Below are 14,694 nucleotides of genomic sequence, written 5' to 3' on the forward strand. Positions count from 1 at the left end.
ACTATCTCTGACATGTTAGGGTTGAGCCTCCTCTGAGATTGGTTTACAGGCTTGTACTCATCCTCCATGAGTATCCTGTGCGTGCAAAAGTTCGGGCTGATGCCCTGAATGTCCATGAGTTTCCACGCAATAGCCTGTTTGTGTGCCTTAAGCACATCAACCAACCTCGACTTCTCATCATCCGTCAACCGAGAAGAAATGATGACGGGCAAATCAGCCTCACCGTCCAAGAAAGCATAATCCAAATGAGGAGGTAGCTCTTTAAGCTAAAGGGATGGTGGTGCCTCAATTGATGGTCTCTCCTTCGGTCCCTCGGTGCTATCGGCAACCGTGAACACCTCGGGGTATTCAGGTGGTTAGCTAGCAAGAACGCTCTGGTTGTGCTGCAGGGGAACACCAACCTCGTCCTCCTGATTGAGCAAATCTGCTCCTGAGATGTAGTCAAGACAGCGCACGAACTGAGATATGAATGTGTCAAGAAAGTAAAGGGAATCGTCTTGACTACTGGAGTTCCTCATCGATTTGACGACATCGAAGGTGACATTTTCCTCCCCTAAACGAAGTGTAATTTTGCGTCGAAGACGGCAATAAGCGCTTTAGTAGTACGCAGGAAGTGTCATCCCAAAATGAGCGGGACCTGATTGTTAGCCTCCATGTCAAGAATAACAAAATCCATGGGGAAAACGAATTTATCGACTTTAACAAGTACGTTTTCCACAATTCCCGGCGGATATTTGACCGAATGGTCGGCCAAGGATAAACTCATGCGCGTTAGGACCGGCTCGCCTAGGTCTAGATTTTTATAGAGAGAATAAGGCATAAGATTTATTCTAGCACCTAAATCGGCCAATGCGTAGCTCTCAGTCGAGCTGCCAAACAAACACGGAATCGTGAAGTGTCCCGGGTCTGCTAATTTCTCCGGCAGCTTGTTCTGGACTACCGCAGAGAATTCTTCATTTAGACATGCCGTCGAAAGCCCTTCCAGCTTCTTCTTATTCGAAAGAAGATCTTTTAAGAATTTAGCATACTTGGGCATATGTTGGAGTGCTTCAACAAACAGAAGATTGATTTTTAATTGTTTAAACATGTCCAAGAAATGTCCATATTCCTCCACATACTTCTGCCACAGAAGACGAGCAGGATACGGAACTCGAGTAAGATCGACTTCGGGACTCTTCTTCTCTTCAATCTTCTTCTCAATAAAGTTCTTCGGGGGAGACTAACCATTTGACGCGGTACTTCCTGGGGCTCGCCTATCATGCGTCATCATAGGAGCCTCCATCTATATCTCCTCGTCCACCGGCTCCTCATCATCTGCCGGTGGCTGCTCTCTATCGTCTCCTCTGCCACTACGGGTGGTCACTGCCTTCAACTGTGCATTCTAGTTAAGCTCGGTGCTGCCCTGAAACGCTCCGACCTGCTTATTAGGTAGCATATGCTTCATCATCTCATCCACCTTTCGAGACATCTCCAAAATTGACGACTGTTGGTTCCTCAATAAGGTGTCGTGCTCAGCCAGTCTATGTTGTGTGTTATTATCTCTGTCAATAAGTTGGGGATGCATGGTAGATTGCTTAGTTAGAAACTCCTTAACATCCGGATCCATACCACTGCTCTTCCCCGCACTTGAACTCCCTGCCACCTCCGTATCTCTAGCCTGACTCTGCTCCTGCCTCGGCTGAAAGCCCTGAGCATTACCTCCCGACCTCCAACCATAGTTCGAGCTATTCCTCCATCCAGGGTTCCCGTAGGCATTCGGTCCTCTATTCTGATTTCCCAAGTAGTCCACCTGCTCCTGCTGATCGACTGGACAATCAACTGTGTTGTGCCCTCCTCGGCAGATCTCGCACTTCCGAACGACCTTCTTCAAGTCCTTAATTTCCCTCTGAATTGCCTCTAAGGCAGTCGTGAAGCCAGTATCATTCGAGACTTAATAGACGCCTCGAGCGGAAGAAGTGGTGGTTTTAGAAGTACCTCGGGCGGACGGTCCCTGCTGCTCGGCTAGGGCGAAGCTCTCAAACATCGACTCACACTCATCTATATCCAGCTTCTCTAACATGTTCCCTACAGCTGACGTGTTGAATCTCTGCTGCATCTTGAAGGTCAGCCCGTTATAGAATTTCTCGACTACGGCCCATTCGGACAGACCATGCTGGGGGCATCTACTAAGCAGGTTATGGAACCTTTCCCAAGCCAAAGGGTATGACTCATCAGGGTCCATGCGAAAGGAGTAGATCTGATCACAAAGTCGCGAGGCTGTAGATGGCGGAAAATACTTCTTTAGGAGTCTATCTTGAAGTTCGTCCTAGGTAGTGATGGACGGAGGGGGAAGGTTTTCCAACCATGATGAAGCTCGACCCTCTAGAGAAAATGGAAAAAGATGAAGGTAGATAGAAGCACGAGTGGCGTTGGCGATATGAAAAGTGTCGCAGATGCGAGTGAATTTGTTTAGATAGCCCGGCGCGTCCTCGTCTTCAAGTCCGTGAAATGGGGAGGAATTAGTAATAGAATTCATGATGTTGGGCGGAATATGCCAGTTATTAGCATCAGGCATCGCCGGACGTGTGATAGCAGACCGTCTCCCAATAACTCCCTCATTCGCTCTCGAGTGAACCGTACGCCTAGGGGGAATAGCATCAGCCATATCTAACGTGGAATCCGAAACGTGTACCTTGCTTTCGCGTAGAGCACTTGTAATCTCCCAAAGCTCCCTACGGTGCTCACGAAAATCTCTCTCGGGTTCGTCCGAAACAGTGAACTCTGGTGGTCCTAGCGAACGAATTCGTCGCATACGCTGAAATACAAATAGAATCGTGAGGACCCAAGCTTATCCCTAAAGCACACAAATCACATATAGCATTTAAGAGCAATTAATATTAAAATAAAATCTAATTAATTAAACTAAAACTAAAAACAAAGAAAAGCAAATAGAATCTAATTCGCCAATTACCAAGTGTCCCCGGCAACGGCGCCAAAAACTTGATGTGCCTAAAAGTGGTATATAAAAATAATGCTATTAATCAACCTAGCACAACGAGTAATAAAAACCTAGAATACCCTAATCCAAACCACTAGCAACAGGCAAGTGAACCTATCGGGTGTAAAATAGCTATAGGAAGTCCGGGAATATCAAACTCTAGAGACACTAATTAAATTAACGAAACTAGATTCTAAAGGCTATTTAAATTAATGATAAAGAAAAAATTTATTTTTGGATTTTGTTTATTTTAATTTTAAAACTAATTATTACTTAGACTAATTAATTAAGCTAAAGTAAACTAATAAATTAAACTTAAAACTCTAAGACTTAAATGAAGACAATAATGAGAAAGGCCCTACTTAGGCTTGAAATCTTATTTGTGAATCTTGAAATCTTATTTGTGATGGAACCGGGATCTAAGGATACGATGCCCTAGACATCCTAGTGGATCCCTGATCATTCTCTGGTTGTCACCTAAAAGGAATACCTAATGGACGTATGACGCAAACCGGTTGGTTGGATTACCTGTCAGTCTCTCAAACAATATTAAAGTACTCTAATGACTAGATCACCTCTCAGTCTCACTAATCACAATACATCCGGGAGTGTAAGGGACGTTAGGAGTAACCGAAAGATGCTCAAAAAGTCTTAGGATAGAAAAAATCAAAAGACAATAAGGGGGAAATCCGCTCTCGTGTTATCTATACCCAAACCACCTAATGACCAAGACAACCCCAACTATCTATTACATCTCAGTCTCAAGATAGGTAGAACACTTAAAATCTCTAAACCCTCAAACAATAGTTCCTATGGATTATGTCGACTATAAACCATAAACTATTTACAAACACACAGTAGGTAACATAATATGCGTCTATGCATGAAAGACATTCACAAAGACACATATGGAACAATTGAATAAAAGTAAATTAATATTAAGCATGCATATTCATCTTAAAAGCATCAAAAAGTCTATTACAATAATATTAGTCCAACACCAATAATCCAATACCGACAAGGAAACCAAAAGTCAACAAATATTCATTCAAAGCCTAGGTAACTAAAAACAGTTTAGCCAATAGTCATCCTCAAAACAAGAATAAAATAAATTAAATAAGTTTAACTAAATTCTTAATAAAAATACCAAAAATCAAACCGAAAATCAATTGAGAAGAAGTTCAGTTAATTATGTTGTCTAGCTCAATCCTCATGATTTGTGTCCACTCTGACTTTCCTCTTGAACCACCCTGTGCATGTGCCTTATGCTGCAGATGGAATCTTCTTCCAATCAACACCTGTGTGGCGGCTGCCTCTTATCTTCGTGACCCCCACCACAAATCAAAGATTTCCTTTTTTGTTCTCTGCTTCTTTTCTTGTGTCTCCCAAAACACGAATAAATTTATTAATCTCTAATGACGGCTCTATATGTCAACAATCGTAAGCGGCTGTTAGGCCTACTCTCGTGGGCCCTGCCCAAAGTATGACAAAAGGAATCAATAAAAACAACCGACATAACAATCATTATTATTACATATTATATATTGTGATTATTATATATTATTATTATTACATATTAGGAGACGTTTACTTTCTGTATATTTTTTTTCTTTTTTTCTTTCTTCATTCTCATATTATTATTATTATTATTATTATTATTATTATTAGACAAAGTATGTTAAACTTTTTAATCATCGGTTTCATAGTGAAATTACCGTATTTTAACTCATTGTCTATTGGAACCACTAAACTAACACATGAGCCAAATAATAATAATATTCAATAAAAACTGGCCTCAAAAGCACTTAAAGTAGGGAAAATTTATATAATAATATGAATATTTTAGACCACATCACTTGATGCGGAAGAGTTCCAAAAAGCACAATGATAAGCTCGCATCTGAGCCCGCTAAAGAGTCCAAGCCCGAATCCTCAAAACCCGAATTCTCCAAACACAACCACAACTACAACGACAACTCATCTCATTACTGGAATAACAAACGAAAGGCCAGTTTACAAAACTATATCATAGCCCAATCACAAGCACAACAAGCCCCTCCAACCAAGAAACCATACACCGGCCCACACCCATATTGCAGCACTTGCCAACTTCACCATCCGGCCCAATCCACTTGTCGAGTGTGCACCAATTGCCACCGATTCGGCCACCTCACCCAATATTGTCGAGAGCCTATGAAAACGAAACTCGGCTCCCCAATTCCCCAACCCATTACTCAACCATTTCCCCAACCACATGCCCTACCTTATGCTCCATCTATCCCAACCATGCGTGCCTGCTATCATTGCGGTAGCCCAAACCATCTTCGCAACACATGTCCAAAACTCGTTTATCAAATTTAAACCTACCCAAACCAAATCAACCAACTCCAAGTATATCAAGCCCAAACCTTCCAACTAGAAGCCCAAGCCGAGCAAGCCCAACCCATCCAAGCTATTCAACCTTAACCAAACCAGGCCTAGCAAACTCAAGTGAACCAAGCCAACCAGGGTGGGGAAGGACGTGTGTACTACATCAACGCCAATGAATTTTAACTTAGGAATCATGGCACCACTTCACACTAATCCTTATGCCCAAAGACCAACCTACTCGAGAAGACAAACGCTACAAGCAACATTTTTATTCATCATTTTTGAATTTATTACTTTTGTTTTTTTTCTTCTCTTTTGAATAATGTCTCTTTGTACACAAATTTTCAGTATTATTAATGAATTCGTGTTTACATTTGATATATCCATCTTCATTTACTCTCCTCATAAAGCACGACACGCATTGCTTATATTTATCTTTAAGATTGTTTGCTCATGATCAACTCCATCTAACGGCCTATGGCCGGTGACCTCAAACGTAATCGTTAGTGGAAACCGGGACCATTTGCATGGCTATGTACCTGGTTATCTAGTAGAATCAGTAATCTGGGCTGCCTATGACCGGTCACTTTTGAATCGGGGCTTTTTACTTGGTTAAGGCATAGGAGCCCTATGCATGCATTTTATTGATTTATATGCTCATTTACGATTTATCATTATCTCAACATGAGCGTCACAAAGTTACACCCTCCCCATAACGTCATTTTTTCTCTAACTTTGCGTCATTTTTTCTCTAATTTTGTTATTTCTTATGGTTATCATAAGTTTACACAAATTTTTTAGCATCTCATGACCCCAAATGTATCGTATATTCAACTTCACTATTGTCAGGACGGGGAGTCAAGTGCAAACCTTAGAAAGGTTGACAAGAACATACTGACTCAGTTACCCAAAGGCCTATTGAATATCCCGGCGGAATCAGGATATCCAATGAGTGGGAACGAAGGTGTGAAGTAGTTGACACGAAACAGTAATAAATAATCAATAAAAACACAATCAAAGTCAAAGATTCACTGTATTTAATATATCATTTAATACAACAGTGAAAGGCATGTCTAGGGTTTCGTATATGACGGCGGCGACGACTTTACAAGGAAACAAATAGAATATTCTTTTGGAATATTTCTCCTATTGTGTGCTTTGTTATCCGTGTCCTAAATGGAAACCTAGGACTCTATTTATAGACCCTGACATTCCTTCTAGAAGTTCCTGTAAGACCCCGAATCTCGGGAATCCTACAATTGGTAATCACATCCACAATTTCACAAAAATTTAAAACCAAACAATTCTTTGTATTTAAAACCAGTTCAGAGTAAATAACAACGAAAAAAGTTTATGTATTAAAAGTCCCAAACACGGGTACAAGTGTCCAAAATCGAATGTAAATAAAATATCCGTTTATTTGAAATCCTTGACCAGAAATGTCTTCAACCTTCCGAGTAGTCTCTAGCACGTCCAAGCGGTAACCTCCAATCCTTATCCTGAAAGTCAAACTAACCTGCACACAAAGTCAGCTAGAGCTGAGTGAGTTCAGGTTTTCATAAACAATATTTCATACTTTATTTCAAAACTTATAATTCTAAACAATAGAGAGGATAATAATAAAATAATTAATATAATTCACCAAATAATTCATTCATCGTCGAACACACGTACAAAGGCCTCTCCACCACGAGTCAAGACTCGAGTAATATATTTGACCCGGACGCGGTAAGACCTAAGCATGTGACACGAGCCTCTCCACCATGGGTCAAACCCGAGTAATATATTTGACTCGGTCACAGCTTACACATCCAAGCACGTGATATGGGCCTCTCCACCACGGGTACAACCCGAGTAATATATTTGACCCGATCATGGCTCAACATACAACGGGCCTCTTCACCACGGGATTTTAAAACCCGAGTAATATATTTGACCCGCCAAAATGATGATCACGCCACACGGGCCTCTCCACCACGGGATTTGAAAACCTGAGTAATATATTTGACTCGGCCATGATCACCATGCACACACACATCAATAAGCCTACTCACATCATTCTTAGTCACGAGGAACTAAATATCATCACACAACCATAGGATATAAGGTAACACATACTCATACATACATACATTCATACCTCCATACATACATACATATATATACATATATATCTATATATATATATCATCCCAACGTGAACTAAGTAAATAGGTCTACTCGTATTCAATTTCTACCAAGCCAACTTCCTCGAGTCTAGACCATCAACGACGTATGTAACCTTAAAGGATATAAGACCATAAACGAGTCTAACATATCCTAAAACGTAGCAAATAATTCCAATATAGCTTTCAAAATGCACAATCACGAGTAAGACCATGTAATACCATTCAAATCGTTGTAACGAGTAAAATCGTATAAAATTTGTATTTCGGTGTATATGCTAGCCTAAAATGTAAAAAGAGTAAAAAGGGCATCATGAACTCACCTGAAACGAGCCACACAAACACCAAAGAGTTTGAGAACTTCAAAGCCAATCCACATTTTACAAGCCTGTCGGGTTGCACACAAAGATTACTAACTAAACGTATCGACTCGTTTATCCTACGAGACGTTCCGACTTGATTTGATTGACCTAAAGCCTTGACATTACCAAATCCAATTACATCAGCCCCCAGGCCATGTATTTTGCCAAAACCTCATTAGTTAATCCCGGGGACAAAGGGTTCCCAATTTACCCCCGAAAGTTGTTGACTTTATCGAATACGCGCGTTAACGGGTTGTTTATGCACTTAGATACCGACTCAGCCCCGTGTGGACCAAATTTAGTAAAATCACAGCCAACAAGTCCACACGACGCTACACAAGTTGAATGGGTCGGTAATTCGCAAGTACAACACACTAGTTGACCAATCAAACGAATACCAAAAGACGTGATTTTAAAGTATGTTATATGGGACATGCCTAGGAAGATTGTGGTGCAAAAACTCACTTCAAACAGCCCCAACAAGAAAAAAAAGCCCTAAGGCTGCTGCTGTGTTCCGATCGGCCAAGGAGAATGAGGGGTTAGGGTTTTTTGTTTATGATATAAAATTCTTACACTCTAGCCCTTGTAGATGGAAATAAGTAGCAACTTGATGAAAAAGTTAATTAGTTTAACTTACAGGAATGACATGAAGGCCCCCGAGGAATGCCGGACAAGTCCCGAGAGATATACACAATGCTACAAGATATACACAATGTAACGGGCGTTACATGTCTACCCTCCTTAGAATGGGATTCGTCCTCGAATCCCGTTATATAGGAACGAACGCAGATGAAGACAAATATTAATCATCTAATCATATAAGAAACGGAAGAGACAAAACGTCTACGGGCACAAAGTCTACAAACAGGAACAAAGCCCGTAACTCAACAAATTTAAAAGGAATCCCGAGTGACAGCATGCTACGCCTCAGTTAAACAATTATGCGCAAAGCGTTTGAGACGTTGAGGAATGAACGGGAGAATTCAAGGAATGAGAAGAACGGTAACGCTATTGACTCAAGCATTAGCCATATCCTATCCCTACAAAGACAGAACCCTAACACAGTCAAGCACATATAGCGTTTAGAACATGGTAGTTAACGGTAAACCGCTAATAACGTTGATCAGGTGTTATTAATTGTTTAATTTACCCGCCCATCCTAAGCCCCCTGCCCCTGCCCCTACCCATATTAGCATCCTATCTAACATTTAAATAAGTACACACATAATGGTACCCTAATGCTTATTAAAATGAATAAACAAATATAAAATTAACCTCTTGGCGTGCAGCTACTCGCGGTTGGCATTTCTAGTATTTTCTTTTATTGTTCGAGTCCAAGCATTCGGGAATGCTCGGATCTCTCGAACTAGGGCTCTGATACCAACTTGTAAGACCCCGAATCTCGGGAATCCTACAGTTGGTAATCACATCCACAATTTCACAAAAATTTAAAACCAAACAATTATTTGTATTTAAAACCAGTTCAGAGTAAATAACAGCGGAAAAAGTTTAAGTATTAAAAGTCCCAAACACGGGTACAAGTGTCCAAAATCGAATGTAAAGAAAATATCCGTTTTATTTTAAATCCTTTACCAGAAATGCCATCAACCTTCCGAGTAGTCTCCAGCACGTCCAAGCGGTAACCTCCAATCCTTAACCTAAAAGTCAAACTAACATACACACAAATTCAGCTAGAGCTGAGTGAGTTCAGGTTTTCATAAACAATATTTCAGACTTTATTTCAAAACTTATAATTCTAAACAATAGAGAGGATAATAATAAAATAATTAATATAATTCACCAAATAATACCTTCATCGTCGAACACACGTACACGGGCCTCTCCACCACGAGTCAAGACTCGAGTAATATATTTGACACAGATGCGGTAAGACCTAAGCATGTGACACGAGCCTCTCCACCACGGGTCAAACCTGAGTAATATATTTGACTCGGTCAAAGCTTACACATCCAAGCACGTGATACGGGCCTCTCCACCACGGGTACAACCCGAGTAATATATTTGACCCGATCACGGCTCAACATACAACGGGCCTCTTCACCACGGGATTTTAAAACCTAAGAAATATATTTGACTCGCCAAAATGATGATCACGCCACACCGGCCTCTCCACCACGGGATTTGAAAACCTGAGTAATATATTTGACTTGGCCTTGATCACCATGCACACACACATCAATAAGCCTACTCACATCATTCTTAGTCACGAAGAACTAAATATCATCACACAACCGTAGGCTATAAGGCAACACATACTCATACATACATACATACCTCCGTACATACATACATACATACATACATATATATATATATATATCATCCCAAAGTGAACTAAGTAAATAGGTCTACTCGAATTCAATTTCAACCAAGCCTGTTAACTTCCTCGAGTCTAGACCATCAACGACGTATGTAACCTTAAAGGATATAAGACCATAAATGAGTCTAAAATATCCTAAACCATAGCAAATAATTCCAATATGGCTTTCAAAAGGCACAATCATGAGTAAGACCATGTAATACCATTCAAATCGTTGTAAAGAGTAAAATCGTATAAAATTTGTATTTCGGTGTATATGCCTGCCCAAAACGTAAAAAGAGTAAAAAGGGCATCATGAACTCACCTGAAACGAGCCACACAAACACCAAAGAGTTTGAGAACTTCAAAGCCAATCCACAGTTTACAAGCCAGTCGGGTTGCACACAAAGATTACTAACTAAACGTATCGACTCGTTTATCCTACGAGACGTTCCGACTTGATTTGATTGACCTAAAGCCTTGACATTACCAAATTCAATTACATCAGCCCCCGAGGCCATGTATTTACCAAAACCACCCTTAGTTAATCCTGGGGCAAAGGGTTCCCAATTTACTCCCGAAAGTTGTTGACTTTATCGAATACGCGCGTTAACGGGTTGTTTATGCACTTAGATACCGACTCAGCCCGTGTGGACCAAATTTAGTAAAATCACAGCCAACAAGTCCACACGACGCTACACGAGTTGAATGGGTCGGTAATTCGCTAGTACAACGCACTAGTTGACCAATCAAACGAATACCAAAAGACGTGATTTTAAAGTATGTTATATGGGACATACCTAGGAAGATTGTGGTGCAAAAACTCACTTCAAACAGCCCCGACAAGAACACAATAGAACATCCACCGGTTAAGCCTAAAACGAACTTATCGATCAATAACAAGTAAAATGGGCAGATTTTAGCATGCGAAGATGCATTTAATTACATAGGATAACCTTTGAAATAAATTATTAATTTTTTACCAGACTTTCATAAATGTCTTAGGTTTATAAAATTATTTTTATTATATTTTACTAGTGGACACAAAAATTATAAAAATTCCTCCAACCCAGCAAGGTACTTGCAGCTATTTCAGTGCGCAACAAAATGGTTTTATTTTTATAAAATCCATTACCAAACCAAATTAAACGATTCAAATTGGGTCTGATTCTTAACTTAAAATATTAAGTTCAAGAAGTGGAACCAACTAATTTGGACTTGTTGAAAAAGAGTTATGATGTCGGGAAGACAGACCAGAATCCGTCATCCCGTATCAGCTTTGATACTCGATCTTATAAATTCATAAAAACCATTCAAATCTCGCCCAAAAATTACATATTATACCTTTCTGGAAACTAGACTCAAAGTATAACATCATGGAAACAAGAATCGATCAAAACAACGGATTATTATCACGTTACAGACCCTACAATAAACGAATACGAACCTGTCAGCAAACTGTTATCATCAAAAGTCAACCCTAACGACCAATAAGCGCGTTAATATGATCGATTAAGGTGTATAGGAATTGGGGGAACATAAAACTAACCTTCAATTTGAGTTTTAGACCTTGGGAGCGGCTGGAAAAAAGAAAAAACGAAGTCCTAAGGCTGCTGTTGTGTTCCGATCGGCCAGGGAGAAAGAGGGGTTAGGGTTTTTTGTTTATGATATAAAAATCTTACACTCTAGCCCTTCCAAATGGAAATAAGTAGCAAGTTGGTGAAAAAGTTAATTAGTTTAACTTACAGGAATGACGTGAAGGCCCCCGAGGAATGCCGGACAAGTCCCGAGAGATATACACAACGCTACAAGGTTAAACCCTTTTAACGGAAATTAAGGGGCGTTACAGTTCCTAATCATTACATAAATGAAAGACAAAATAATACAAGTGTTGAGTCCTCGAGCAAGGTAACAATCTTGCTCGAGCAGACTCACTACGCTAGGTATGCTCGATGAGTGTCTTCGAGCATACTTTACTTTGTATATCTTCAGTGAATATATTCTCCTCCAGCAAGCTTCATTCCTCTTGAACAATCCTCGCTTTGCTCGAACTAGTCCATCGAGCAAGCTCATTCTTCTTGATGTCTTCAGTTTTGTCCTTAGACTTATTGAGCAATCTTTAGCTTGCTCGGATGTAAATCTTGCTCGGGGAACTGAACTGTGCTCGAAGTCCTTGCTTTGATCACGTGACATCTTCTTATTGCATCCATGCTTGTCCCCATGTGCTCGATCATCCTGTGCTCGTAACACTTGGTTAAAACTTGTATGATCAAGTTGTTTGCTTGATTGGCAATCCATGCTCGATAGAATAATACTCTTGCTCGTTGAAGTGTAGCTTACTCGAAGCCTTAACACTTAGAAGAATCAACCATTTAAGGTTCTGAAGACCTTGCTCGAAGTAGTAAAACCATTCTGAGGAGGTTGAAAAGATTCCAATCTTCCTTATCAAAGTCCGACCCAACAATCTCCCCTAGATTGGAACAAGCTCAGATGCACCGAAACATACCTTCATAGAGTTACACATGTATCAGACATCAAAGATATATCATTCAAGAACATGTCATTTCATTACATAAATAGGAATTCTGCCTCTTGGGCATTACAAATTAAAATTTTTACATCAAAATACAAACTAAAACAAAATTACAAAGATAAACAAAAATCATATAATCATCACTGAGTCTCTTTTCTGTTATCTCCTCCTCCGGCTCCTTGTGTTTGAATTTTCTTTCATCTGTTAGATAAGGGCTGCCTTTTGTTTTATCATATCATGCTCCACAGCGTTAGAGGAGTCAATTGGGAACTCTGCATCAATTAAGTCTTAAAGATCTTGAGGATGCATAAATTGAAGATCTCCATCATGCCTGATAACTTCAATGGGTATACCCGACTCATTTCTCAAGGAGATTGAGTCGTTGTGATGGTTGTAGGAGATGAAAGTGATTCTTCCATTTTGCTGCACCACAGAATTTGGTTCGCACATCTCCTCCCTAATAGCCAAGCACTCCTTCAAAGTTTTCCTTTTGCCGTGTGAGCTGCTTGCTTGAGTTTTCCTTCTGCTGGAGTTAAAAAGAGAGAGTTCAAGAATGTGAACTTCATTAATCCTTCTATTTCTTTTATCCCTCTCTGCTTGACTCCTTATCTCTCTTCTTCTTTGGTTTAGAAATGGGAAGCCCTTTTCTGCTTGTTCCTTAATGAATTTGGAGAGATCGTTTCTTTGTTGCCCGGCCAATTGTCTTCTGTTTTGATTTTCATGAAGGTCCATTTCGGCCATTTTCTTTAGCTGCTCAGCTGAGAATTTTCTCAAATCATCTCTGAAATTGATTAGAGTTTCTTCATTGTCTTCAGTAATAACCCTTAAGGTCTTTGATCTTTTATCGTAGAAGAGATGTGTGGGCAGATTCAGATTTCATGGTGGCACAGGCCTCACACTCTCAGACTTTAAGGGTGTTCGGCTTGTGCTCCCTTGCTGTGTCTTTTGTGTCTTGTCAAGCCCTTCTTCTACATACCACTCTTCAAAGTTTCATCAGATTGAGTTATCAGTCTTCCCATGCTCACACCTTTCTTGTGTAGGGCACCCATCATTTCAGCTCTAACTAATTCCTCCATTCTCTTTCTTTCCTCCTCCATTCTCTTCTCAGTCTCCATATACATTCTCTGCACCCTTTTATATATCTCAAGTAATTGAGCATGAGGCATTCTATCAAACTTCTCTTCAGTCATACGCTTGTCCATTGCTATGTTTTTTAGAGTCTGGACTCTGATTGGGTCTTCAAACCACTCTTTGGCTTCATCTTCTTTCTTTTTAGATTCCTCTCTCTCCCTTTCCGTCTGTGCCTTTAAGTTCTTTTCTCTTTCATCATCAGCAGACAATTTTTGACATTTGTAGGAGTCGTTAACACTTTGAAATTTCCTTTTCAATTCTTCCAGAGTGAGTTTGATTAATCAATTGTAGTCAAAACCATGTATTTGTAGAAATTGAATTTCTTTGTGTTTAGCCTTCATGGATTCATATTCAGCATCATCACTTGTCGCTTTCTCTTATTTACCTTTTCAACCATGTTAGCCATGTCATCCACTAGGGCTTTCTTGTAAAGTCTATCAATGGAATCAAATGATTGTAGGTTCAGAAATGCAAGCTTATAACCAGGCTTTATCAAGAATTCCCTTCTGTTTTCCCTTTTTCTCCAACCATCAGCCTCTTTGGCTATGTCCTCCTTTGATAGTCTTTGCAAATACTTCAGGTCATATTCAAGACTCATCAAATAAGCTTTATCTTCATCCTCTTTCTCATCATCCTTAGATCCCTCTTCATCTAGATTAATTACTTCATCAAGGTTATGATATGCCCCAATCATTGGTTCTTCATTACTTACAGATTGAGCCCTTTTCCTTTCTTCAAGTTTGGCAAGTCTTATTTTGTACATCATCACTTTCACAAATTTTTGTCTCTTTGATTTTGGTGTTTCGGGCTCAGCTATTTCTTTTCGTTTCAGTGATT

At 39.9% G+C, this 14,694-nt stretch overlaps 1 protein-coding gene across 1 annotated transcript; it reads right to left on the reverse strand.

Moving 5' to 3' along the window:
• Window positions 1-616: 616 nt before the first annotated feature.
• LOC143630761 (uncharacterized) lies at window positions 617-1,282 on the reverse strand. Its single transcript, XM_077099683.1, has 2 exons — window positions 1,225-1,282; window positions 617-1,047 (listed from the first exon to the last, which is right to left on the reverse strand). Exons 1-2 carry the CDS (start codon window positions 1,280-1,282, stop codon window positions 617-619), a joined length of 489 nt encoding a protein of 162 aa, XP_076955798.1.
• Window positions 1,283-14,694: the final 13,412 nt, after the last annotated feature.

The sequence above is a fragment of the Bidens hawaiensis genome, unplaced genomic scaffold (assembly GCF_021521415.1).
Source record: "Bidens hawaiensis isolate Kalapana, Puna unplaced genomic scaffold, B.hawaiensis_p1.1 tig00005808_1, whole genome shotgun sequence".
Classification (NCBI taxonomy): domain Eukaryota; kingdom Viridiplantae; phylum Streptophyta; class Magnoliopsida; order Asterales; family Asteraceae; genus Bidens; species Bidens hawaiensis.

Bases quoted from the DNA above. Each gene is read 5' to 3' on its own strand.
- LOC143630761 (XM_077099683.1), bottom strand. From the start codon at position 1,282: ATGGAGGCTCCTATGATGACGCATGATAGGCGAGCCCCAGGAAGTACC. The intron at 1,048-1,224 runs GTTAGTCTCCCC...TGTTTGTTGAAG, and splicing joins AGGAAGTACCGCGTCAAATG to CACTCCAACATATGCCCAAG.